Here is a 27,989-nt window from a genome sequence, read left to right on the forward strand (position 1 = left end):
GGCAGGGAGTGCAGGGCTGGCTGCAGGCAGGGCAGGGGGTCAGGGGGGTGGCTGGAGGCAGGGCAGGGGGTGCGGGGGTGGCTGGTGGCAGGGGCTGGCTGCAGGCAGGGGGTGTGGGGGTGGCTGGAGACAGGGGCTGCCTGCAGGCAGGAGGTGCAGGGGCTGGCTGCAGGCAGGGGCTTGCTGCAGGCAGGGAGTGCAGGGGGTGGCTGGAGGTAGGGCAGGGGGTGTGGGGGTGGCTGGAGGCAGGGGCTGGCTGCAGGCAGGGGGTGTGGGGGTGGCTGGAGGCAGGGGCTGGCTGCAGGCAGGAGGTGCGGGGGTGGCTGGAGACAGGGGCTGGCTGCAGGCAGGGGGTGCAGGGGCTGGCTGCAGGCAGGGGCTGGCTGCAGGCAGGGAGTGCAGGGGGTGGCTGGAGGCAGGGCAGGGGGTACGGGGGTGGCTGGAGGCAGGGGCTGGCTGTGGGCAGGGCAGGGGGTGCGGGGGTGGCTGGAGGCAGGGGCTGGCTGCAGGCAGGGTGGTGGGTGCTCACGGGGAGAGCAGCTCAGAGCAGCCCAAGCAGCAGGATGCAGACCAGGCCCAGCAGAGCAGCTGGGGACCCACCAGGCAGCAGCGGGAGCCCCAGGGCCAGGGGTTGGGGGAGCAGCAGCAGCACCAGGACTCGTGCCAGGGCCAGGCGGTAGCCCACATGGCTCCAGCAGTGCAGCGCCCCAGTGGCCGGAGGAGGAATTACATCACTTCCCAGCAAGAGCCCAGCAAAGCCTCAACGCCCCCTGCAGGGAAGCGGGTTAACAACCAGTTCTAAAACTGCTTCAAAATGTAACAACCGGTTCGCGCGAACTGGTGCGAACCGGCTCCAGCTCACCACTGCCTCTGTCCCTATCCCCTGGTGTATCTACCACTCCTCCCAGTTTAGTGTCATCTGCAAACTTGCTGAGGCAATCCATGCCATCCTCCAGATCATTTATGAAGATATTGAACAAAACCGGCCCCAGGACTGACCCTTGGGGCACTCCGCTTGATACCGGCTGCCAGCTAGACATGGGGCCATTGATCACTACCCTTTGAGCCCGACAATCTAGCCAGCTTTCTATCCACCTTATAGTCCATTCATCCAGCCCATACTTCTTTAACTGGCTGGCAAGAATACTATGGGAGACCGTATCAAAAGCTTTGCTAAAGTCAAGGCATAACATGTCCACTGCTTTCCCCTCATCCACAGAGCCAGTTATCTCAACATAGAAGGCAATTAGGTTAGTCAGGCATAAGTTGCCCTTGGTGAATCCATGCTGGCTGAGTCAGAGTCTAACATATTCATAGATGCAGAGTCAAAAATAGATAGTATTTTTAGTATAGTATAAGTAACTAACACTCTTCTCTAAAAGGCAGATCTCCCTCGCTCTTTGTCTTACCCTATAACCACTAAAGCATAATCCCTCCCCTTGTCTTGAGAAATTTTGCAACTAGAAATTATAATTCAGAACCACAGGAAAAAGATGACAATGGGAAAGAATATAGCACCCCCCAACTCTCCCCTTGTAATCACACAAATTGATCCTGTGGGATATGCCCTAAGTTTGCCTATCACAGTTTGTTTGACTGAACCTTTTAAAGTAAAAATCTTGAGCAAAACAGTAATTTCCCACTGTTTGTAATTCTATAGGTTAGTCATGATGATGATGTGCTAACGCCATACTTACTTGCCTTCTTGTAATTCTGGAGGGACTACACTTCCCTCATTTCCTCATCTATGATGAACTGCAGACTAATTGTGAGGCATTGACGTGACTGTAAAATTGTAGTGCCAGAGATACATAGATTTCTTTAAAGTGCAGTTATAGGCTGAAATGTAACTCTTTAGAAATAATGCCTTTGAATATGTGTATCTTTACTTCTTTTGTGTCCTGTGGTCCCCGTGTATCTGTCCAAATCATAACCACCTTGTTTACTGCAATCACTCCTGAGCCAATCTGTCTTTGGCAGAGTAAAACTGATTCTGTCTTAGTCACAACTGCCAAGTAAGTTCCAGTTCCAGGGTTTTTCTTGTTGGTGACAACATTAAAAAACACAAAGAGCACAGGATGGCTTTTAAAAAAGTGTGCAACACAGTCAGCTATAGGCAGGGGGGATGCTGAAGATGCTGTGCCTAAGGGTGCATAAGGTGTAAACCTGGCCCTGACCACTTCCCTTGGGAGTTAGTTCCACTGGTTAATCACCCTCCCAGTTAAAATGTGTTTCTTATTTCCAATTAGAATGTGTCTGGCTTCAGCTTCAAGACATTGGTTCTAGTTATCCATTTCTAAGCTAGACTAAAGAGACCATTAGTATCTGGTATTTTCTCCCTGTGAAGGTATTATACACTGTAAACAAGTCACCTCTCTGTTTGATAGTGTAAACAGATTGTGCTTCTTAAATCTGTCATTGTAAGGCATTTTCTTCTGCTCTCGAATAATTTTTGTGGTTCTTTGCTGCATCTGCTCCAATATTTCAACATCCTTTTTAAAATATAGACACCAGAACTAGACGAAGTATTTTAGTATCAGTCTCACCAACACTATGTACAGAGGTAACTACCTTTCTACTCCTATTCACTGCCCCCTGTTTATACATCCAAAGATTGTGATATTCCTTTTTGCCACATCACTGGAAGCTCATGTTGAGTTGCCTGGCCACTATGACTATGACCTCTAGATCCTTTTCAGAGTCACTGCTTTCCAGGATACTGATCCGCATTCTGTAGGTATGGCCTACATTCCTTGCTCCTAGATGAAGAACACTACATTTGGCTGTATTCAAATGCATTTTGTTTGAATGGGCCCAACTTACCAAGCAATTCAGATCTCTTTGTACGATTTCCCTGTGCGTATCATTATTTACCACTTTACCAATATTTCTGTCATCCGCAAATGTTATCAGCAGTGATTTTATATTTACTTCCAGATCACTACTAATCAACATTTTCATCCTCAGGCCTAGTACTGATCCATGCAGACCCCTGCTAGAAATACCTGTTTGGATGACGATTCCCCTTGACAACTACCTTTTGAGGTCTGTCAGCCAATTCTTAATTCATTTAATGTGTGCTTTTAGCGATACTGTATAATGCTAATTTTTTAAATCAGAATGTCATGAGGTACTAAGCCAAACATTTTAGAGAAGTCCATTACATCTGAACAGTTATCTTTATCATCCAAACTTGTAATCTTTTTAACGAATGAAATCAGTTTTTTTTTACAAGACCTATTTTCCATAAAAACCATACAGACTGGCATTAGTTATATTACTGTCCTTTAATTCTGTATTAATTGAATCCCATAGCAACTTTTTAATTCTTTTGCCCAGGACTGATGTCAGGCGTATCAACCTATAGTTACCCTGGTCATTCTGCTTGCCCTTTTTTAATATTGCCACAACATTAGGATTCCTCCAGTATCCTAGAATTTCCCTGATATTCCAAGTTTTTAAAAAATGAACATCAGTGGGCTAGAGATCACCTTACCCAGCTTTTGCTGGGTGCAAGTTATTCAGAATTGCTAATTTGAAAATGTTTACCCCAATAGATGTTCTTTAACATCCTCACTGGTTACTAAATGGATGGGAAAGCACTTTGTCATCCTTAAGGGATAAAAGCACATCACTCTGCTTCTTTCCTATTCTATGGGATAGAAATGTTTATTGATCACTTCTGCCTTTTCTGCATCATAATGAACAATTTTACCATCTCCATCTGCTAAAGGGCCTATGCCATTGCTAGGATTTCTTTTTGTACCTAATATACATTTATAAAGTCCTTATCCCTGCCAGCCATGGACTTTTCCCTGATGTCTTTAGCTTTCCAATTTTCTATATTTCATAGCTTCTCATTTATATTGACTACTCCCTCTTTCCCCTTTTTCTCTATTGTTATATGTTGCTTTATATTTCTAATTGTTGCTTTCACGTTGCCACTGAACCAAGCTGAGCTTTTAGCCCAAGTTGTTCTCTTTCTTCATCATGGAATCATGGCTTTTTTGGACATCTAATAAATGCTTATTAAATAACTCCCAATTTTAGCGTTCGAGTTTGGATGGTCACATATTGAAAGAAGAAAATTACTGCTCTGTGCCAAAGGCTAGATGGACAGAGGGACAAACATGCTTCAATTCCAGCCAAAAGAGCTGCTTAAAATTCTTAGGACAATTTTCACACTGAAAACAGTGACCACAACCCTAAAAATGCCACCCTTACGCTAGATCAGGGGTTCTCAAACTTCATTGCACCGTGACCCCCTTCTGACAACAAAAATTACGCTGTGACCCCAAGAGTGGGGGGGGAGGGCAAAATCTGTGCTCGCTCCGGGTGTAGGGAGGGGAGCCTAAGCTTGAGCCCTGCCACCCAGGGCTGAAGCCCTGGGGTTTTGGTCCAGAGTAGTGGGGCTTGGGCTTTGGCCCTGAGCCCCAGCAAGTTAACACCAGCACTGGCGACCCCATTAAAACAGAGTCGCAACCCACTTTGGGGGCCCAACCCACAGTTTGAGAATTGCTGTGCTAGACAATTGGCTGATTTCAACACAGGAAATTGAAACAGTGTATTCATACTCATGCATAATTTATTATAGAGGTGGTTGTCACCATTTCATAGTTGAAAGGCCTTTTGAGAGTCATGAATGAAAATATTTGCGATTAATCCACGCAAGTTGGGGGTTTGTTTCTTTGTTCTTTGGAGAGTTTCAGAAGGCCAATATAAGTCTTCTTTAATGGCCAGAAGATGCCTTGAAAATGCCTGGGGGGGGGGGAGGAGGGAAGCGGGGGACAAGAAAAAAAGAAAAGAAACACACACTGATGAGTTCAGCCAGCCCTGCCTTTAAACACAATGCTCTATGAAGTCCACAGTTCAAACATAAGTAGATTTTTGGACTTCTTCATGCACAGGTTATTAGAATGTTGATTTTAAAACAAATAAGTTATCAATATACTTTGTTGTAATGGAATGGATTTCCACCACCAACTGAAGTTGTTTTCATTACTAAGCGATTAATTCAAAGTTTTCTCTGTCACCATGTTGCTCCAACTGCTGCCCCAGCTTCCTCCTAAATACTTATGTTCAAATTACTTGTACATTATTGTTCCGAGAACAAGCAATACAAACACATCTTGCTGATCATGAGGAGCAAAAAAAGACAAACCAAAATCTACCATGTAAGAACACTGATAAAAGGGAAGGAGAGGCACATGCACTTTCTGCTTAGTGTGCAGCTTTGATCAAAATGCTAGTATTCATAAGAAATAGAAGAGGAAAAAATACTGAAATCAGTATAATGTCATCAGTTTTATCTCTGGTTTGGTACCTTCATTTTTTGCTCCATTCCCCACCCTCAAATCTCAAAAAAGATACAGCAGAAATAAAGAGGCTCTGAAATGGGGGTGACAAATATGACCAAGGACAGACTTCGGTATGAAAAGAGACAGAAAACATTAGAATTATTTACTTTAGGGAGGAAACAATTAAAAGGTGATATTAAAGAAATAAAATACTGATTGGTACAGGAAAGTTTTGGGCACGTATTAACCTTTACTCATAACACAAGAACAAAGGGATGTTCAATTAAAGACAAGTTCAGAAATAAAAGACAATTATTTTTTACACAACACAGCTTGTGAAACTCATTGTCACAAAATAGCATAAGCTGATTAATTTAGAGGATTAAAAAAGGAGGAGGCATTTACATAAAAGAGAAGGGTTATTAACTTCCTGCTTCAGGTGGTAAGCTCCTAAATGACAGGGATAGGAAGAACCTTCCCCTATGGACTGCTTATTTCAAAATGTGACTATAAGGGTTCATGCAGTTTCCTCCAAAACAGCTGGTACTGTCAGAGACAGAATTCTTGACTAGATGGCTTACTGGTCTGACCCAGTATTGCCGTTCCTGTCTTCCTATGCAAAACATTAAATTGCTTGTTACAAATCAAGGCTCTGTTTCCAAAGACATAGAGCTTGACATAGAGCTGTGTAGGAAATCCATCAGGTGTATGTGTGCGTGTGTCACAGCACTTAGGAATTTTAAAATATTTGACCTGGCATTACGACATAATGTAAGTTTATAAGTCACAGCTAAGACACATTGCTGAATCAACATTTGGCGTGGAAACAATCTTCCTATAAGGAATAATGTTAAGTCAATTTATTCAGAATGTACACATACTGAACTCTTCTTTCATGCCTTGCTGGTTTTAAAGATAGAAAATTAAAAACAAAATTATGTTATGCAGCTCAACTTCAAGCACTAACAAAATAGGGAGAGGCCACTGTGAAGCTGAAACTTTCACCTGCCTTGTTTTAATTCTGCTTGCAATGTCCATACAGAACTTCATTTGCAGCAGTCTCTCAACATAAGTGATTTGATACCCTTTCCCCTAAAAAAAAAAAAAGTTAAAAAAAATTCAGCAACAACAGACCAATGGTCCCATGAGACCATACCACAGCCCAGAGGGCATATCCCAACATTCATGAATTACCCCATAACAGCAAATCTCTCTGTGTGTGTTTGTGTGTTAAACAAACAGACTCCAGCATGTGGTGATTTGTGCCCATAAAATTTCTGCCTGTATTTTTGTGTTATGAAATGAACTACTGGCGCAAGTCAGAATATTTGACCCTCTAGCTATCTGATTTGTGCCCAGAGGTAAATTCGGGCGAGGGGTAAATACTAAGTTGTGAACCCACAATTCAAGTGGAAAATATTTGTGTAATTTGTGCCTGAAAAAAGGAGACCACCCTTTTAAAAATGTGATTCTCTTTCGGGTAGGTGTTTATTACCATATGAGAACTTTACTCTCCAGGGATATGTGGCAGTAAAGGGGATTGGTGACCACTAGCAAACCAGTCTACTTTGAACGTGAGGGAAAAACATAATTCAACAGGCTCCAGTGATTCATCCATGAGATAAGTCAAGTCCCTGGTTCTGAGGAGCTGGAAGCTCTGCTTTGAGCATACAGCAGGAAAAAAGACCTATAAATTATATAATTGCCTATGGGACATATAGGGGAAAAGATATTAATTCTTACTGACTCAAAAATTACTCCTCCTCATCCCTAGAAGTGATACATCACTATACCTGAAACCTGGAACTCCTTTCTCACTAAGTCAGATCCCTCTGAACAAGTAACTTGTAGATTCCACTACCCTGGCTTTTCCTCCTGTCTTGCATAACTATAGTGACTTTAGAGCCTATCAGATAGCATACTGTCATCTGAAGATTTAAACGCATTGTCTGAGTGCCTCACCCACCTCATTTGAATTGTAATTGGTTTGCACAGAAGGAGAGGCCCAAGGTTTTCTCTATAAATGGTGTTTCAAACACAGCTTGAAGCCTTATCATACAGCACCATACCTGCCCAGAGGAACACAGAACACGAGTCACAGACTAGCAAGAAACCATGGCTGGTGAGTAAATTACAAGTCTCTCAATAAATACTCTGCGAGCAACTGAATAAGGCTATATTCCCTTATTGGGATAGTTTATTTAGTGGGGGTTTGTTGCAAAGGGCTCTAAGTGTTGCATACTCTATATTCTGGGATTTGGAATAAGTTGTATAACTGGTAACAGATATTTTAAACATTTATTTTCCTAAATTTTTAATAATACAACAAACAGAGAAAATAAGATATTCCATACGTTGTAATACTGGAGTACAGTATTACAAAACAGATGCAGAGCACAATGGGTTGTGGAGAACCACTAAGACTGTTCAGATGCATCACCCAAGAATTTACCAAAGTGTACAGAATGTGATTATTTTATGCTGGTCAGGTTAAATATTAGGAATTTAGAAGGCAAGCTAGAGATACGAATCAGAGAACATAAGAACATAAGAATGGCCATACTGGGTCAGACCAAAGGTACATCCAGCCCAGTACCCTGTCTACCAACAGTGGCCAATGCTAGGTGCCCCAGAGGGAGTGGACCTAACAGGTAATGATCTAGTGATCTCTCTCCTTCGATCCATCTCCATCCTCTAACAAACAGAGGCTAGGGACACCATTCCTTACCCATCCTGGCTAATAGCCATTAATGGACTTAACTTCCATGAATTTATCCAGTTTTCTTTTAAACCCTGTTATAGTCCTAGCCTTCACAACCTCCTCAGGCAAGGAGTTCCACAGGTTGACTGTGCGCTGAGTGAAGAACTTCCTTTTATTTGTTTTAAACCTGCTACCCATTAATTTCATTTGGTGGCCCCTAGTTCTTATATTATGGGAACAAGTAAATAACTTTTCCTTATTCACTTTCTCCACACCACTCATGATTTTATAGACCTCTATCATATCCCCCCTTAGTCTCCTCTTTTCCAAGCTGAAAAGTCCTAGACTCTTTAATCTCTCCTCATATGGGACCCGTTCCAAACCCCTAATCATTTTAGTTGCCCTTTTCTGAACCTTTTCTAATGCCAGTATATCTTTTTTGAGATGCGGGGACCACATCTGTACTCAGTATTCAAGATGTGGGCGTACCATGGATTTATATAAGGGCAATAAGATATTCTCCGTCTTATTCTCTATCCCTTTTTTAATGATTCCTAACATCCCTTTTGCTTTTTTGACTGCCACTGCACACTGTGTGGACATTTTCAGAGAACTATCCACGATGACGCCAAGATCTTTCTCCTGATTAGTTGTAGCTAAATTAGCCCCCATCATATTGTATGTATAGTTGGGGTTATTTTTTCCAATGTGCATTACTTTAAATTTATCCACATTAAATTTCATTTGCCAAGAGCTAACTATTACTAATATAGGCATTTATGGTAGACGTATTTTGTGAGCATTAATAATATACTTCTGTGGACTCGGTCTCATGTCTACAAATACTTACTGAAAACTAGCTTTTAAGATGGAGTTTGTGTGTTAACAGAGCCTGTGTTTATAGAAGTGTTTGTGTGTTGAGCACACATACGGGGCTAGATACCATCCTGTAGGTGCAGGGAGTGTGCACCCCTTGTACTTGCAGGAGCAACTATACCTGATGGGGACAACACCTTTAAATCTAGACAGGGCTTCATATGAGCCCAAGCAGTGAAGTCTAGCCTGGAGAGAGATTGTGCCCCTCTCTTGGCATACCCTCTTTGCCAGAGTTTGGAGCCTAGGCTCTGCAGGCATAAGGTGAATCGGGACCATCACTTGGTGAAACTGATAAGAGAACCGTGTCCAAAGAGCAGAAACAGAGAGCTTGATTTTCCTTTCATACTGATGTAAATCAAGAGTAAATCCACTGAGGTCAATGGAACTACACAGAGGAAGTGAGAAGAGAATCAGGCCCATGGACTCTAAAAGCCAAGCATTTTATCTATACAAGTTGTTTGGGGTTTTTTTAAATTTATTGGGGTGACTTGAACCACTTACTATCTTGGCATATTCCTCGTGGATTCGTTTTGCCAATACTTCCTAACTTGTTGGTGAAAGTGCAGTGTATGGTCTGCCAGTGCCCACTAGATGAATTTCTAAATGTACCAGGTGGGCTCTGACATTCCATTAATCTAAATGTTCATCTCTAAGAAATGAACCAAGAAGCAGGAGGGTTGGAAAGGGGTCAGGTGTGTATTATGGGCAGGTACCAAAAAATCTGCTCCACTAAATATTGCTTAAGTAAACAGCCATGAAAAATGCTACTGGGCTGTTTAAGAGAGCTCTTTGTTAACAGAGGGAGTATGTGTTAAAACTGGACAGTAAAAACAATAACCACAGATTGCAGCAACAGGAAAATAACCACAAATCCACAATTTCCTCCATGTAACATTTGCGCAATGATGTGCCAACATCATAGCCAATATTTTAACAAGTGGCTCCCCAAACATTTTCCACTAAACCTCCAGTATGCTCCATGTACCATTGGCATATGCTCACAGAAGGAAGCAGGAGAGAATAGGGAATCTGTCCATTTGTGTTTTTCTCCATTTAAACAGAACTCATTCTCATAACCCTAACTGCAGGAACAGGAAGAGGCAGCCCCACTTGACAAACAAGACAGCACTTGGTGGATGTGGTCAGACTTTTTGTGAACCACTCAGAGCACATTCACAGCCCCGCCCAGTGTTCCATTTGTGGGATCTGAGGCAGGGGTGTAGACCTGGGGAAAAGTTGTGGGGGATCCTCCCCATGGTACTGTTTAAATGCAGGACCTGCCACTTGGTGCTATCAAGGCTATTTTAAAGGAAATATTTTGCTCTACAGCAGATCCAAATGAACCCAGGTAAGTCATTTCTGGCAGGGCTAATTTAGCAGTGTCCAGAAAGGGGGTTGAGAGCAACTCCTCCAGACCCAGGGAAAGCACCCAAACTTTCCACTCAATTTGACTGCAGAATTTTAATAAGGGGTTCGTGGAGCCCCTGCTACATCGCAGGATTCAGCTGCTTGTTTCACAGTCTCCTCTCAGTCACAGTCTGACAGCCTTCAGCCCTAGTAGCATAACAAACAATTAAGGTCTGAGTCATACTCAGAAATATCATGTGTGGACACTAGAACTATAAAGTGGGGGCTCAAGGAAATGCAAAGCAGATATTTGTTCCAAACCCTAGAGAAAACATTCACTGCCATGTAGAATGGTGATAACAAGAGACACTTCTCACTTGTAAGTAGAATATGCAGTATTAGCTGGAGGTCACATCTTCTGTATATTATCTACACTGCACTTGTGGAATTGGTGTAAGTGATATGCATGGGAGAGAGATGGAGACAAATGCTTAAACGAAATCAGAACTAATTCTGAAGGGTCCTGGATGGCCATGTTAAATCTGACCCCAAGGTCTAAACAGGTGTCTTGTCTTGATGTGCCAGAGACCTGAGCTGACTTCCTGCTCTTTGGAGCCACAGGGGCTGAGTTTGCTGCAGAAGTAAGTCACATCACTGTTTAAAAAACAGGAATATGTCTCAGCTTTATAGGTTTTTGGAGTCCCCTGCTTCCTTCCCAGAGGCCAAGAGGATTCCCCTGTATGACCCTGCTTTATACCTCAAATTTTCAGCCTCACGTCACAGCCAGTATTTTGACTGAAAGAATCAGTCAGTAGAATTAAACTGCATTCTTTATTCAAGCAACTCACTCTCAACTCTACCATCTCTCTCCTCTCAGATGCTTTCCCAGCCTCCCTCTAGTACTGCATTAACCAAATCTTGTTCTATTTTAGTCAGCACTAGCTACAACAGTCTCTGCTTTGAGAGATGCCATGTCCCAAGAAGCTAGATAAAATGCTTGCAAAATGAACAATTGGTTCCTCTGTGTGATGGAGACACAAACACAGGAAGAACCTCCTCCATCAAATTGCCTCCCATTGCCCCAAGTCACCTGTACTTAAAACATGTACAACTCCAAAGAAGATGCCTGAGTTTTTTTCTGTCCATCACTAGAGACTCCTCTGCCCCCACAAGGCCTTGAGATTCTCCTTACCTTTATTTTCTCTTCTCACAGCTCTGACATTGACAAATAGCAACTGGCAGCTTGAAGCAAATGCGAGTGCACACCATACTGATAAATACTCCAGCACAGAGCTGATTGTGAGGAGAGGACAGGCCTTCACCATCACCTTGACCTTCAACAGAGCACTGCAGACTGGAGAGAACTTAACATTCACTGCAGAAACAGGTAATGCCCCCTCTTCAGTCCCTCACACAAACAAGTTGCTGCCTCAGACTGGTGATGTCCTTCCCCTGCAGATGCCCACTCACCCTGTCAGAAGCAGATAATAATGCCCGCACGAACTCATCCCCTCAGAGCTATTGTTAACACAGTTGTACCTACCCAGGTGACCGTGCAGGGTGTTAAATGTATGACTCACTTAAGCTAATAGTATTTGGCAACAATTTGTCTATAACATGCTGACATATGGTACAATCTCACTCATCAGGGGTTGCCTCTCTGCTGGGTTGAATAGAAATTGTATGTAGTTTCAGAGTGCAGGAGAAATTTCAGTGTTCTTAATCCTCTTTGAAAGGGCCACAACCATCACTGCGAGCTAAGACCCAGGCTGTATTTGACATCTCCAGCACAGCGAGCAATAGTACCTGGAGTGCAGTCCAACAATCCACGAACTCCAGCTCCGTCAGCATCTCTATTTCCAGCCCGGCTAATGCTGCCATCGGACGCTACAAACTGAGCGTGCAGCCTGCCTCAGGTGGTAGGGCCTCCCATCGGACCCTCGGAACATTCGTTCTGCTCTTTAACCCTTGGTCTTCAGGTACAGACACCTTGGGTTTCTCTCTAAGTAACTCACTGCAGCTTTAATATGTGTAGCTTGCCTATCTGATGTACAGCAACTGAAGAGTAACAATATGTACCATAACACTGAGCGCGAAGAGTGGGAATCAAGAGTGTCCTAGTACCTTCCAGTGACACAAAAAAACAGCTGAATGTCTTAGAGATTTGCTGTATAGCGCACAGTAGGGAGTGCACCCCACCTCCTCTCTGTGCAGAGTCAGGGTCCTGTGGGATTCCCAAGAGGGAAGCTACAAACTCATCATGGTCACTCTGTAGCTTTTGTGTGATTATGGAGTCCTACCAGAGAGCCCTTACGCTGAAAGGCATAGACTGAGCCCTGTATCTCCCACAGCTCAGCACCACCATAGAAGGGAGGAGACTGGGCACTACTAGGCACTGTACTATCCCCGAGAAAAAAAAAGACAAGGCCCTGAATCTATCACACACTTCCTTTCCCCTGCAGGACAGAGACTTAGCCACGGGTGTGTCTTCGCTATCCCCCGTCCCTCTTCCTTCACCCCACAACTGCAAAAGGGTTGAATTTCTAAAATCCATTGAGAACACTGAGAGCAGAGCAGATGGGTGTCTACAGGAGCTCATCTGAGGCTTTCAAACCCCTGCCCCATTGTGGTTTTACAGCATCTCTGCTTTGGATTTTCAGGGGATGATGTGTTTATGCCTGACAGCTCTGAGCGCAAGGAGTACGTGCTGGAAGAGTTTGGAATTCTCTTTGTGGGCAACGTAAACTATATTCACAGGCGGGGCTGGAATTATGGCCAGGTAAATGCAAAGTGAAGAACTTGGTGTTTGGGCCTCCTTTATTCTCACAAGCTAGACCAATACTTTGCCTGCTCTTTCTAGTTCATACTTTATGCTGCATTATGTGCTGCACTGTCTTTGAGAGACCTTCTGGGGCACTGGCAGCCCTAGCCATGTTCCTCTTTACCTCCCAGTGACTTATCTGGACAACAGGAGCCTGGTCACAGGCATCAGGCCTCATCTCATGCCCCCCTTTATACCAATTCACATAAAGGTCAGTATCGATAACTGCGCATTTCTCATAAACCAGGACTCCCATAGTTCAGCTATAAATGTTTTAAAGTCTCTGCTGGATAACACTGTACACAGACAATCTGTGCATCTGATGAAGTGGGTTCTAGCCCATGGAAGCTTATGCCCAAATAAATTTGTTAGTCTCTAAGGTGCCATAAGGACTCCTCATTGTTTTTGCTGAGACTAACAAGGCTACCACTCTGAAACTGTACACAGATGTAACTGCTGTGATGCTTGGCAGCACTATCCCAACTGTTATTACACAGTCATAAATTCTGAGGCCTGAAAGGACCATTGCGATCATCTAGTTTGATCTTCTGAATGACACAGGCCAGAGATTTGTACCCAGTAACTCCTGCACCACGCCCATAATTTATGTTGGAGCTCAAATGGCTCCTTAAGAAATATGTAGACTATTATTTCAAATACTGATTTAGACTATTGTACCCTTAAGATTTATAAGGAAGAACAATTTGCATCACCTATATATTAACTTATTTTTAAAACACAGTTTCAAGAGGACATTCTGAATATCTGCCTTTCCATACTGGATAGAAGCCTAAGCTACCGTCAAGACCCTGCCACTGATGTGTCTCGCAGAGATGATCCCAAATATGTGGGCCGTGTGCTCAGTGCCATGGTAAGAAAAGGGTTGATTTACTCAGCATTAGAAACATTGCAAAAGCCAAATCCACTAACTGTTTCTTTAAAAGCAGTTCTTTAAAAGCAGATGGAAGATACTTCCCTGTGAGGGTAAATCCACCGTTTGTGTGGCTCAGAAACCACAGTGATGGACAACTACCCAATTTGTGCCTGCAAGTTCTTCTTAGTCTATGGTATTTCTGAGGCATCTATCACTTTGGCATCCAGTTGTCAGACAAAATAAAGAGTTCATAACTCCATTTCCCCCCTTAAACAGAGAGTGAGATTGAGAGTGGGTCTGGTGGTATTCACAGAGGTCATTCCTGGTAGTCTTACATTTTGGCTTATTTGATCACTTCTGGTAAGGAGTTCTATAGGCAAGGGATTTTTTTATTGAGAAGGCTCTTCCCCAGAATCCTAGATGTTACTCCTGATCTCTCCAGTTGCTCTGCCCCTGAAGTAGAGGATTTTATTCTCTGGGGCTAGCATTCCTTCCATGAGCACTAAATTGACTTAAAAATTTATAAAGGTAGCAATAAAAGCAGGAGACAAAATACTATTAAGACTTCTGCATCCAGCCAAGACATTTTTTCTAGTAGTTTCAGTTTAAAACCATGAAGCTGCTCTAAGTCGGTCCTGGGGCCGGTTTTGTTCAATATCTTCATAAATGATCTGGAGGATGGTGTGGATTGCACTCTCAGCAAATTTGCGGATGATACTAAACTGGGAGGAGTGGTAGATACGCTGGAGGGGAGGGATAGGATACAGAAGGACCTAGACAAATTGGAGGATTGGGCCAAAAGAAATCTGATGAGGTTCAATAAGGATAAGTGCAGGGTCCTGCACTTAGGATGGAAGAATCCAATGCACCGCTACAGACTAGGGACCGAATGGCTAGGCAGCAGTTCTGCGGAAAAGGACCTAGGGGTTACAGTGGACGAGAAGCTGGATATGAGTCAACAGTGTGCCCTTGTTGCCAAGAAGGCCAATGGCATTTTGGGATGTATAAGTAGGGGCATAGTGAGCAGATGGAGGGACGTGATCGTTCCCCTCTATTCGACACTGGTGAGGCCTCATCTGGAGTACTGTGTCCAGTTTTGGGCCCCACACTACAAGAAGGATGTGGATAAATTGGAGAGAGTCCAGCGAAGGGCAACAAAAATGATTAGGGGTCTAGAGCACATGACTTATGAGGAGAGGCTGAGGGAGCTGGGATTGTTTAGTCTGCAGAAGAGAAGAATGAGGGGGGATTTGATAGCTGCTTTCAACTACCTGAAAGGGGGTTCCAAAGAGGATGGCTCTAGACTGTTCTCAATGGTAGCAGATGACAGAACGAGGAGTAATGGTCTCAAGTTGCAATGGGGGAGGTTTAGATTGGATATTAGGAAAAACTTTTTCACTAAGAGGGTGGTGAAACACTGGAATGCGTTACCTAGGGAGGTGGTAGAATCTCCTTCCTTAGAGGTTTTTAAGGTCAGGCTTGACAAAGCCCTGGCTGGGATGATTTAACTGGGAATTGGTCCTGCTTCGAGCAGGGGGTTGGACTAGATGACCTTCTGGGGTCCCTTCCAACCCTGATATTCTATGATTCTATGATTCTAAGTTGTAATGTACATCTCCCCACATAAGGGCTTGTTTGTGCTGAAACTTAGCGTGTTTCAAGCTGGGGGAGTACATCTACAGTATGCTGCACACCAGCTGGCACATGGATCCTGATATGATGCACTTAAAGTTCTGTAAAGTGCTTTGACCTACTGCTGTTATTTTTGGGTGGGAGGAGCAGAGGGGGCTAAATATTTTCATTTCTTGATTAAATACATCTCCTACTTCCCTTAAAATAAGATGCCTTGTTCGTGGCAAGCCAGTTCCCTGAAGCAGTGGCTTTGCCCCTTGTATAATGATTAGGGCACTAGCCTAAGATTTGGGAGACCCAGGTTCAGTTCCTTCCTCTGACACAGTCTCCCTGTGTGACCTTGGGCAAGTCACTCAGCCTCTATGTGCCCCAGTTCCCCATCTGTAAAATGGAGTCAGTAGTAGTGTCCTATGGCACAAGGGCATTCTGGGGATCAATATAGTAAAGACTGTGTTGCACTTTGAGATCTACTGATGAAAAAGCACTTACATAACAGTTATAAGAGGTATTAATTATTACTATATGCCACACAGGGCTGTTTCTCCCTCCTTTCCTTCTTCTACTGCAAACTATGCTATGTGTTAATCTATGGTATATTTTTTTCCAGGTCAACAGTAATGATGATAACGGTGTGGTGCTGGGAAACTGGAGTGGAAATTACTCTGGTGGAACAAGTCCAGGCAGTTGGAATGGAAGTGTTGAAATCCTGCAAAAGTGGAAGGATACAGGATTTAGACCTGTTAGATATGGACAATGCTGGGTTTTTGCATCAGTGCTGACCACAGGTATGTTTCATTAACACAGACGTGTTTGTTGTACAGGCTCCATTATGGGAAATGCTAAACACTGTATACTGAGGCCTGTTTCAAAGCACTGGCAGTGTCAGAGCCTGGTTTGGCCAGGATCATTATCCAGAAATATTAGCTGAGGATAGTAACATAGAAACTTTGTATTTCAGAAATACAGGTTTTTAATTATTTGTTTTGGTTTCTTTAGTGCTCAGGTGTCTGGGGATTCCTACTCGTGTGATTTCAAATTTCAACTCTGCCCATGACGCAGATAGAAACCTGAGTGTGGATGTATATTATGATGAGTCTGGAAATCATCTGAACATGGGGAGTGACAGCGTCTGGTAACCAACTACTCTTCTAAATATCTGCAGTATTAAGCATTGACATCATTGGGACTTATAGATGCAAGTCAAAGGCATGATTTGGTCCTGTGCATTGACGGGATAGATACAGACTCCTCAATCAAAGTGTGTAGATTCCCACACTAAACACACTGTTAACGTATAGTTAAAGCTGCAACTCAAAACAAGACACACATCATTAAATAAATAACAAAACAATAAAAAGTATGGAAACCACCAGCTCGGGTGACCCCAATCTTCACACCCAAATTATGGTCTCTCTCTCTCTCTCTCCAAAGAGCAGAACAATTCTCAGTGATCAGCACTATTTAATCCACATGTACTTCATTTAGTACAGAGTCTAATTTAACAAAGAGTTACGACAGAAAGAGTTCGAACAATACTACAACTACAGGACCAAAGTGGATACAAAAATCTAAGGTGTCAACCTGAAAATATCACACAATGGGACTTCATTAGTTTGGGTTCAGATTTTTAGAAGGGTGCACACAGTGGTGCTGGAACAATTTTTGTAGTGGGGGTGCTGAGAGCCATTGAACCAAACTGTAAACCTTGGATATGATGGAAACCACTTCAAGCCAGGGGGTTCAGCAGCTCTCCCAGGACCCCTAGTTCCAGCACCTATGGGTGTTCATTAAGATGTGAACTTTCAGCATGACCAGGACACAAGCTTCCTTTATACAGGTATAACTTGTCCCCATATCAGGTCACTGGGGTGAAAATCCACAGAATTATGCTCAGAATTAAATGGTAGATGCATAAATTAAGGTACAAATTTAGTGTGATATTATGCTGTGCAACTGCAGAGGTGCTCAGGAAGGGAGAGCATCCTGGGTGCAAGGACCAGGCATAATCTCAGTCCTTGTACTCCAGGGAACACTGTAGAACCCAGTGAAAGCTGAGAGTGCTCAGAACCTTTCAAAATCAGGTCCAAGGCTTCCTGTATATCTATAAAATGTCTGGGATTGTTTTCAGTTATGTCAGACATAAAATTCTTGTTGATTTTACATTTCCCAATGAAACTCCCATCCAGAACTTCAGGTTGAGATTCTCAGGATCAAGTCTGAAATATTCAGTCTCAGGAGAGAACATATACAGAATTACAACGTTTGCTATAGTAAGCAATAAATGACAGACAAGGAGTGCATTTCCTGTAAATTAGTGGGAGGCTGGAAGTGCTGAGGGCCCTCAATGAGGGCCATTACTTGCTGAGACATGCCTGATCCAGAATCAGGATAATTTCTTATTTCGCATGGCTTATAACAGCAATAAAGTAATATTTATGCTGTTTCATTTACCATTCTGTTATTTTCTTAGCTATTAGAGACCAATACAGAAACCAATGGGAAACCATGTCTCACTGCGAATGCTTTGTTAGGGGGTATAATGTGTGGCTAGGAAATGTATTAAGTTGTGCAGACATTTAATGTATTTATGGACCCCATTCTCCCTTATGGTCTTTCTGCCAGCAGCAAAGAGTAGCCAGAAAGCCATCTTCATCAGAAACCTGAGGGTTTCCCCTAGGGGAAGAGGAGGTTTTGGATCACCCTACTGGCAACTCCCAGTTCACAGGATGTGGCCAGAGCACTGCTGCACTCCTGTAATCCCTGGCTGCCACAATATGCTTTTGGGGCTGTAAGCATCTGAACATAATTTAGAACTCCCCTAAAGCTGCAGTGAGTTGTGTCCTGGGCCGAACTAGTTCCTGGCTCAAGGAGCCTCAAAGGCAACATGAAGCCTCTGTTTTTGTTTGTTTTGCTGGTCCTTCAGCATGAACAATTTGGTCAGATGAGAGAATCTGGGTTTACAGACATGTAGAAGTGGATACAATCAGTGACCCTCCGAAACTTGCTACACAACTGTCACACATTAGTTGTTTACCACGTTTATTCTTGTCTCTAGGAATTTCCATGTCTGGAATGAAAGCTGGTTTACCCGAAGTGATCTGGGGCCCTCCTACAACGGATGGCAAATTCTGGATTCAACTCCCCAGGAGAGAAGTGCAGGTACAGGGATTTTAATTCAGGAAAATGTTAAAGCAGGGGGACAACTAGTCACTCTCAGGACTTGTTGGGGAGAATGAGGAATTCAACCCTGGCCAAACAATATCACTTCTCTCCCTGCCCAAAAAGGGAGGGAAATGAGAACATTCATCCCTTTCCACCGTTAAGACCTTAGTTTACTCCTTGGTGCCAAAACACAAAACAGGCTTCCCTATCCAGTTTCTTCCAGAAACTCCTATGTTTTCAGCACAGAAATCTGCAGCTATTGAAAATTAGATGGCAGAATAAAACAAATTGGATTTATCATCAAAACAAATAAATACAAAGTCTAAGCTGCTGACTGGAATGGACAACTTTAAGGGGGAGAGGGCTGGAGTGGGGTGGCAGGGCTGTATAATTCAGGGGTCCTTGACACACAGTTTATGTCTAATGTGCATTGCTTACATTCTATTAGAGAGCTTTGACTAGTCTAGCCCTAATTGATTTTCTTTTCCTTGATACTCTAGGAATATATCAGTGTGGTCCTGCCTCACTTATAGCCATCAAAGAAGGAGATGTAGACCTTGAATATGATTGTCCATTCGTATTTGCTGAGGTGAATGCAGACCGTATCAGCTGGACTTACGACATTAGGCGTAGACAGGCAAAGCCGATCTCTTCTGAGACCAAATCAATTGGCCAGATGATCAGCACCAAGGCAGTAGGCAGTTATGGCCGTGTAGATGTCACTAATAATTACAAATATGGAGAAGGTAAAGAGAAAATCCTCTGTTTTGTGATAGTAGCACAAAAGCTTAATTCTTAAAATGGTAGAAACATTGTAATAGGAGCCAGTACTACAACAGCTAGGACAAAAGTTACAGCTAGTTACTAAGACAAGGGGAAGATGGAAGGTATAGTATCGTGCCATACCATTTCTGATATGTCCGTTTTGATTCATGAGATCTGGGTAATGTTGCTCTTAATTACATTGTGCAAAACATGTCCTGTCCCATCCTGTCCATGATAACACAGGCTGCTCAAATTGCATTTGCTACTGACAACACAGTTGTTAGATAGTTTACAGGTACTGTATAGAAATCTAAGATAGACAGATAGCAAACTCCACAAGAAGGGCAACGCTTTCAAAAGGACCTCAACCGGCCGCGAAATTCGCACCTTCAGTTTTGCCTGTACAAAATACAGAATACAAACATCTATTAGCTAAGTTTGCATGTGCAAAAAAGAGTAAGACACAAAGATATTAAAAATATCTAAAGGGGGGAAGTGCTGATAATTCAAACCCTCATATTAGAGTAAGGCCTGTTCAAGTAAGCTGCAGGCCTGTCAGTCCCATCGGTTTAGAGGGCTGCTTCATGTTACAGAATAAAGTGAAGCAAGTTGGAATTTATATTTACCACTTGTACAGCCCTAGGAAAAGTTGGATGAGGAAAGGTTTCGGAACTAAGCTTTAGTTCCTCTCTGGAATTAACAGGTTTAGCGCTCTCAAGTTTAAGGACAGCAACTCTGAAATGAATGCATGCCTGTCACTCATCCAACAGGTTAATAATGGCTGCAGTAAACAGTTGCTCTGTCTCCCCTGGGGGCAGATCTGTCAGGGCCCTACATCCTGGCTGGGTAAGCATCAGGCTTGTCAGTTAAAAGTGGAGAGACAAGATGGTTGTCTCTCTAAATATCCTAGGACCAACGCCACTACAACTACCCTGCATACAACATTTACAAATGGACATATTTTACTGGTTTTTTTATTATGATTTTCATGGCTCACTCTTTCTCTCTAATAGGCTCTCGGAAGGAAAGAGAAGTGTATGAAAAGGCTCGTACAAAGCTGGGTCGAGTATATGGTTTTAGTGCCACATCAGAGAAGCGACCACAAATTGATCAAAAGCCTGACATTTCAGGGAAGTTCAAGGTGGATGGCTCCTTACAGATCGGCAAAGATGTCAGCCTAATCTTGGTTCTCAGAAATTTGACCTCTGATGCTAAGACTGTAAAGGCAAATCTGACTGCTTGGACCATCGTGTACACTGGGAAGCCAATTCATAAGGTCTGGAAAGACTCCCTTTCAGCTACTTTTGCTTCTGAAGAAGGTAATTTTTCATATAATTGTGTAACCAAAGAAACAAGTTTGTCGTAACAGTATGAGAGAATTAGATTTAAAGGTGGCAAAACTGAGGGAATGAAGAAATCTACTAAGAAAGGTGCAATGTGAAAGGGTCTTAAATTCCAGCGTGGAAGGAGGCTGAGGATTCCTAGGAGACACCATCTTTAATCCAAAGCAGGTTAAAGTTCTTCTAAAAGAGAAAAATCTAAGAAATAAAACATTTCCCATATGGTTCCCAAACACTGCTCAGATATAGGGGGTGAAGGAAACATACCAGAAATGAAGAGGTGGTGGCAAGTAAACCAGAATACTCAGTTAACCAAAGCTAGTATGGAAAAGATAAGGACAACAAAAAAGCAAGATGAGTTAATGGCAGCCAAAGGGCTTCTGAAAAGTTACATGGATTTTTATAATGGGAAGAAGCAGCACAGTAAAAGGAAGAAAACTGGTTCATTGGGGGGAATGAAATTATTGATGATTCAAAAGTGGTTGAAATGCCCTGTTTATACTATATCTTGAACAAAAAGAAGCCTGAATTATTAGTTCAGAAGGAAAATGCTATAAAATAACTTTGGATAAAGTGCAGATAGAGGAAAGCTTGAGAAAATGCAAGTACACAACACAAGCAGGTCCAGGTGATGTGCATCTTATGGAATTAGTCATGGATAGGGCCTGAGAGGATTTTCCCATTACAATTAAATAGACACTAACTAGTTAATGAAATGCAAAGTGGCAAGTTATCTGCCTCATAGAATCATAGAATCATAGAATATCAGGGTTGGAAGGGACCTCAGGAGGTCATCTAGTCCAACCCCCTGCTCAAAGCAGGACTGATCCCCAATTAAATCATCCCAGCCAGGGCTTTGTCAAGCCTGACCTTAAAAACTTCTAGGGAAGGAGATTCCACCACCTCCCTAGGTAACGCATTCCAGTGTTTCACCACCCTCCTGGTGAAAAAGTTTTTCCTAATATCCAACCTAAATCTCCCCTACTGCAACTTGAGACCATTACTCCTCATCACCTTCCAGAAAGAACAATGGGGAGGAAAAAAGGGGCAGAGAATGAGGCAGAAGGAACTGAAAAGGAGAAACCAACCCCAGTCCAGTCCCAGACAGGCAGACAGGCAATGCAGCAAGAAGTGAGAGAAAAGCAGGGGAAGCTCATGTCCTATCTAGCACCAGATACTGGGTGATAGGAAAATACTCATTTTAGGTGAATGACATTTGTTAGACTTTTGCAAGTGCATCTCATCCTATTTATTTTTAAAATTTTATGTTATTATTGCCTTTCAGAGAAACAGTTTCCCGTTAAGATAACATATGCTGAGTACCAGCAAAATTTAACAGGAGACAACATGATTCGAGTAACAGCTTTGTGTCAAGTTGAAAGTGGGATTGATGTGGTGGTGGAAAGAAACATCACTCTGGATAACCCTGACCTTGTCATGCAGGTAAAGATCTGTCCCTTTGCCACCTGGAGAGAAAGAGTGCTTCAGTTGCTTTACACAGCTTCAGCACTGGGGAAAGGGGACGGCGAAAGGAGATTTAGACTGGATCTTTTGTTCCTACATCAACTGTCTTTTCCATTGACAGAGATGCTCTGTTCTCATCCTGACATGGTGGGGTGTCTTAAGAGTGCCCAACATTTGATGACTCATAACATCATTTTCTGCTTTAGAATGTGATCATGCAAGTATTTGGTCTGTGCAGGTCCCCAGTGATGCGAAGGTGAATGAACCAGTGAATGTGGAAGTGATATTTACCAATCCTCTCGACCAAGGAGTGAAAGACTGTGTGCTGCTGGCAGAAGGCAGTGACCTGGTGAAAGGAAAGCTTGAGATAGAGTAAGTACAAGGAGCATCAACTTCTTGACACAAACGCTGCACACAACAGGACTTAGGGTTGGGTGTTTTTGAAGCAAATGTTGGCATGACACATTTTTCCTTCTGGCTATGACCACAGAGGTCTGTCTGTGGAAATGAGACTCAAGAAAACAAAGACGTGATTTTTAATGAGGCCTCAACCTGACCTTTCTTTTGGCACTGCAGTTTGTAGGTGCCAATAACTGTGGGCACAAGTTGGTGCTATTTATTCACCCATTTACCTGATTGCACTCACACATTGGGTAAAAGTCTAAATGATATAAGTGGGATAAACATTCAGTGGGGCTGAGGTCCTGGCAGCCAGTCTGCAGATGCAATCAATTAAACTTGAATATTGTGGCAGTGCCAACCAGGTCACTCCCTACTATACAAGGCATGATACAGAGTAAGTGATGGTTTCTACCCAAAAAAGCTGTACCTGTTAACCTTGGGTCCTTTTAAAAACTTTTTTAAATGAACTGTGTGTGTGCAAATCTGAGTATTTGTCTCTCTCTCTCTGATATTAACCCGTATCAGGTAGGTAGAGGTGCAAGTATGCAGATTTGTGCCTGCATTTCAAAATGTGAACATTTCAATAAGTTCAAATTTTTCAGACAGAAATTGCACCCTCAAAAGAAGGCCATCCTTCTGAAAATGTACCCCCATCTCTCTCCATGCACAACTACTGCTGGTGCAAAATTCCTCCTGCAACTAGTATATGGAAAAACTGCTGATAAAAAGAGGCTGGGTTTTAATAATCCAGACCTAAATCATAATGTTTAGAAAGCCAGACATGCTAAGACTTTGAAAGCTATAAAATTTGTGTATTTAGAGATTTAAATATATTAATTATGGAGGGACAGAATGGAAGGAGTGGTGAATATTGTGATAAATACTTTTTTAAAACAAGAGACTATTTCTCCTCAATAGTAACCATTGGCATATATGATTTTTCAACCTTGGTTTTGAAATTCAAAAAATGTCATTGTTTTGGGAGATGTAGACGTAAAGTAGGGGTTAGATCAATAAATTGAAACCCTTACTAATTAGGGGGCACTAGTGTATTTGCTACTGATAAATGAGGAATGGGATAGCTATAAAGAGCTGTAATATAATAGATGCTATCCGGTTCATTTTTCATACATGTTTGGATCATTAATGTCTTGTAATGCTGGTATTTTACTGTAGAACCAGGAAGAGTAAATTTTCAGCCAGACCTCCATCTGGCCTTCACAGATCTGCACACACAAACTTCTACATGCACTTGGCAGGTACAAATGCCTGCCAAATATTCTATTTGTCTATGCCCTTTAGTCTAACACCTGCATATCCTTAAATGTAAGTGAAAATGCTAACCAAACTCTGAATTATCTATTGCATACTCACAGTAGGGATCTCCAAAGTGGCCGAAGACAGCTAGGTACCCAACTCCCAGCAAAAGCATTGTAGATCTAACTCCTTTAGGCCCCTTTGGATGCCCATTGTATAGCTCCTGCTCCCTCCTGACAGAAATGCATAGGGAGGATGGCTGGCAGGGAAACTCAAATATAAAATACAAGGCTGTTTTCAACTGATATTTCTCCTTTTGTTTCTGTTTTTTAGAATACCCTCACTACAGCCCAGGCAAAGTTCCAAAATACCATTTGAAATCATTCCCACCAAGAGTGGAACCAAGCAACTGCTCGTTAATTTCTCCTGTGACAAGTTTCCAGATGTCAAAGCCTTTGAGACCATAAATGTGGCCAACTGATTATAAGATGTGCAGTGGTCAGTTTGTCTGTATAACCTTGAGTGAAATAGTATAAGAAAGTTCCTGTCTTCTGTGCACAATTAGTAAATCAATCTATTTCTGCTACAGAAACAAAATCCACACCCTGTCTGACAGGAAATATCCTGTTACATAGTTTTACCAAATTCATGGCTGTGAAAAATGCATCATGGACTGTGAAATCTGGTCTTTTGTGTATTTTTACCCTATACTATACAGATTTCACAGGGGAGACCAGCGTTTCTCAAACTGGGGGTCCTAACCCAAAAGAGGGTTGTGGGGGTAGTTGCAAGATTACTGTTGGGGGGGTTGTGGTATTGCCACCTTTACTTCTACACTGCCTTCAGAGCTGGGTGGGTGGAGAGCAGTGGCTGTTGGCCAGGTGCCCAGCTCTGAAGGCAGTGCCTCACCAGCAGCAGCACAGAAGTAAGGGTTGCAATCCCATACCATGCCACCCTTACTTCTGTGCTGCTGCCTCAGAGTTGGGTCAGGACCCTACAGTTACAATACTGTGAAATTTCAGATTTAAATATCTGAAATAATGAAATTTACAATTTTTAAAATCCTATGACCATGAAATTCACCAAAATGGACTGTGAATTTGGTAGGGCCCTAGTTATACATTCAGTACACAATGTGAGGGAGGGATTCTTCATATACTGATGTAAATTTCCAAATTTTAAATATACTATCTGCACTTCTCTCCCAATTGTGTGTCTGGTTTTCTTATGCCTTTTTAAATTGGGACGCTATTCCCTGTGGCCCCAGGTACTGATAATCTGCTGTGAGATCCGGACCCTTCTAGAGTGAGCAATACTAAATCTATATTATTTTAACATTGAACATGACTTATACTGTGCAGAAAGGACAGGATATTACAACAATTTAAGCCACCCTTATGAAAAGGTTCTCTAGAATTTAATAAGGATGGAAACCAATAGGGTTCTATAGAAATTACTCAAAAAAGTTATAGAATAGTAAGATTCTTTTTATGGCTTTTAAACCAGCCTACAGAATTCTATCACAAGCATATAATTTTCTATTAAATTCTGTAAGTTTTTCTAAAGGATATTCTCTATTAAAGAGCTACATTGTTTTACCTATCCCGTTTGGATCCTCAGCTTCTTCTCTAGCATTATTGTCCCTGCCCCCAAGACTTTTTCACATTGAGATAGTTGGTGGGACCTACGCTGTGCTGGGTGCTTTCCAAACAGAGGAGGTCACAGTCCTTATGCTAAAGAGTGAACAATTAAAAAAGATAAAGACAGGTGAAGTGTGGCAGAGAGGGATATGAGCTCTAGGCGGACAGTATGTCTACACTGCAATTTACTGGTGTGATTGTATCTTGGATCTTGGATAGACATACCTGCACTACCTTTCATCTACCTAGCATGGCTAAAAGTAGCACTGAAGATGCAGTGGCATAGACCCCAGCATAGGCTATCAACACGAGTACATAACCAGGATTTCAGATGGGCTTGTACAGCATGGTACTATAGCCATACTCAGAATGATCAAGGGGATGAGACACCACAGGTTGGGTTTGTTTGTTTTTTTATGAAATTCCTCTCCCTCCGCCATACAGTTCCCATGTTCCCACCCACCAATCCCCAGATTCAGCTGCAGTAATTTTATCTTTCTGCCTTCTAGTTTACACTCAAAAACACGGTGCAACTTCCCTTGGCTGAAAAAAACCTGCTCCCCCTCAGTCTCACGTCCCTCTACTGCCCCACCTTGGTCTCTACATGCCAATACACTAATGCACAGATGCTGTCAAGAACTATGGGCTTGAGTTCCCTCAGCTGAGTCTGGGACTTATCCCTCAGGCCAGTCAATGTACCCAGCTGGGCTGCAGCAGAGTCGCCTGATTGGCCAGCCTAGACAATTGGCTGCAAGGAACCAACAGGTTTGCATTTAAGCTCAGCAGCAATGCTCACACCTGAAGCTGTGATCATGCCTGTGCCTACCTCATTCTTGTCCTACTCCATCCTGCTCCAGCCCCGCTCCCTTACCTGGTTCCTGAATCTGGCTCTGACTTCCTGTTTCTGGCTCTTATCCTGAGGCCAGACCACAGGGGTGTCTGTGATGGTGCACCCCATAAGGCTTCATGGAAATATGCTTATGAATGTATATATGACATAACTAGAATATATTTTATGCTACATATGCCATGTAACATATCTCTGTAAAGGTTATGGTTTACTGAATATATTCATCCTATCTGTATGCATGTATCAGTTTTATATTTGAAGTTATGCATATTGGCTGTGAACTGGCTTGATTTTTAAATAGCCTTTGTAAAGCATTTGGTCAACTTCTTGAGAAAGGAATGTGCAAATTAAGTGCCCAGTCAAGAAGCACTTAAGGGACAATGGATCTTGGAAGGCTCCAATCCACATAAGAAGTCTACATGAGGACGTTCAAGGTAGCAGGTAAGCAATGGCTGCTGCCTGTAAAAACTGAGTCATGCATGGACATGTGACTTGCCCATGTGACTCCAAGACTCCATCTTGGAGCTGGACTTTGCATAGGAGAGAGGAGGGGGTCTCCACCCATAAGAGAAAGTCTATTTAAAACCCTGGGAGACCCCTCCATTTGGTCTTCAGCTGGCCAAAGAGAGAGCCTCTCCACCCCCAAGGATACCTGAAAGAAACTGGAACAAAGGACAGTAAGTACAGGGGGTGTGAGTGATTGTTGGACCCAGACTAGAAGGAGGCTAGTCTGTAAAAGGAAGCTTACTGGAATTCCTCTAAGGGTGAGGTTTTTATCTGCATTCAGTTTTATTACTGTATTAGACATAGATTTGCATGTTCTATTTTATTTTGCTTGGTAATTCACTTTGTTCTGTCTGTTATTACTTGGAACCACTTATATCCTACTTTCTCTATTTAATAAAATCACTTTTTACTTATTAATTAACCCAGAGTATGTATTAATACCTGATTGGGGGGGGGGGGCAAACAGGTGTGCATTTCTCTCTCAGTGTTATAGAGGGCAAACAATTTATGAGTTTACCCTGTATAAGCATTATACAGGGTAAAATGGATTTATTTGGGGTTTGGACCCCATTGGGAGTTGAGCATCTGAGTGTTAAAGACAGGAACACTTCTTAACCTGCTTTCAATTAAGCCTACAACTGTTAGGGGACGTGGTTCAGACCTGGGTTTGGGTTTGCAGTAGGCTAGCAGGTCTGGCTCAAACCAGGCAGGGCACTGGAGTCCCAAGCTGGCAGGGAAAGCAGGGGCAGAAGTAGTCTTGGCACATCAGTTGGCAGCCCCAAGGGGTTTCTGTGATCCAACCCATCAGTGTCATTTAGGAGAGTGTCCTTCCCTGTCCCCCTCCCGAGTTTCATACAGGAGGTGTGCTCCCAGATGGAGCTCTTAAATACAGCACAGCCTTAAGCTTTGTCTACACTGGAACTTTATTGGAAAAACTTTTGTTGTTCAGGGGTGTTTAAAAAAAAACCCCATAAAACAGCCCCCTAAACAACAAAAGTTTTACCGATGAAAAGCACCTGAGTGAGCTACTGCCACTCATTGGGGGTGGAAGTTT

At 42.7% G+C, this 27,989-nt stretch overlaps 2 protein-coding genes across 2 annotated transcripts in view; both read left to right on the forward strand.

The window, feature by feature from the left end:
• The first annotated feature begins 7,202 nt into the window (after positions 1 to 7,202).
• LOC141997381 (protein-glutamine gamma-glutamyltransferase E-like) lies at positions 7,203 to 27,191 on the forward strand. Its single transcript, XM_074969726.1, has 13 exons — positions 7,203 to 7,419; positions 11,435 to 11,608; positions 11,958 to 12,200; positions 12,882 to 13,000; positions 13,785 to 13,913; positions 16,156 to 16,333; positions 16,545 to 16,680; positions 18,604 to 18,707; positions 19,211 to 19,456; positions 20,489 to 20,794; positions 22,101 to 22,258; positions 22,518 to 22,651; positions 24,272 to 27,191. The coding sequence occupies exons 1-13, from the start codon at positions 7,413 to 7,415 to the stop codon at positions 24,417 to 24,419; spliced, it is 2,082 nt and encodes a 693-aa protein (XP_074825827.1). The 5' UTR covers positions 7,203 to 7,412; the 3' UTR covers positions 24,420 to 27,191.
• Positions 27,085 to 27,989, forward strand: part of LOC141997380 (protein-glutamine gamma-glutamyltransferase E-like) — a 30,398-nt gene continuing 29,493 nt past the window's right edge. The window contains exon 1 of the mRNA XM_074969725.1: positions 27,085 to 27,105. The gene's annotated coding sequence lies outside the window, so the exon portion shown is untranslated. The remainder of the gene's footprint in view (positions 27,106 to 27,989) is intronic.

This window comes from Natator depressus, chromosome 13 (genome assembly GCF_965152275.1).
Source record: "Natator depressus isolate rNatDep1 chromosome 13, rNatDep2.hap1, whole genome shotgun sequence".
Classification (NCBI taxonomy): Eukaryota; Metazoa; Chordata; order Testudines; family Cheloniidae; genus Natator; species Natator depressus.

What these genes read in the sequence shown, in the direction of transcription:
- LOC141997381 (XM_074969726.1), top strand. An exon ending in GGGGCTGGAATTATGGCCAG is followed by an intron (nt 13,001 to 13,784) that starts GTAAATGCAAAG and finishes TTTAAAACACAG; the next exon opens with TTTCAAGAGGACATTCTGAA. An exon ending in TACTTTTGCTTCTGAAGAAG is followed by an intron (nt 20,795 to 22,100) that starts GTAATTTTTCAT and finishes ATTGCCTTTCAG; the next exon opens with AGAAACAGTTTCCCGTTAAG.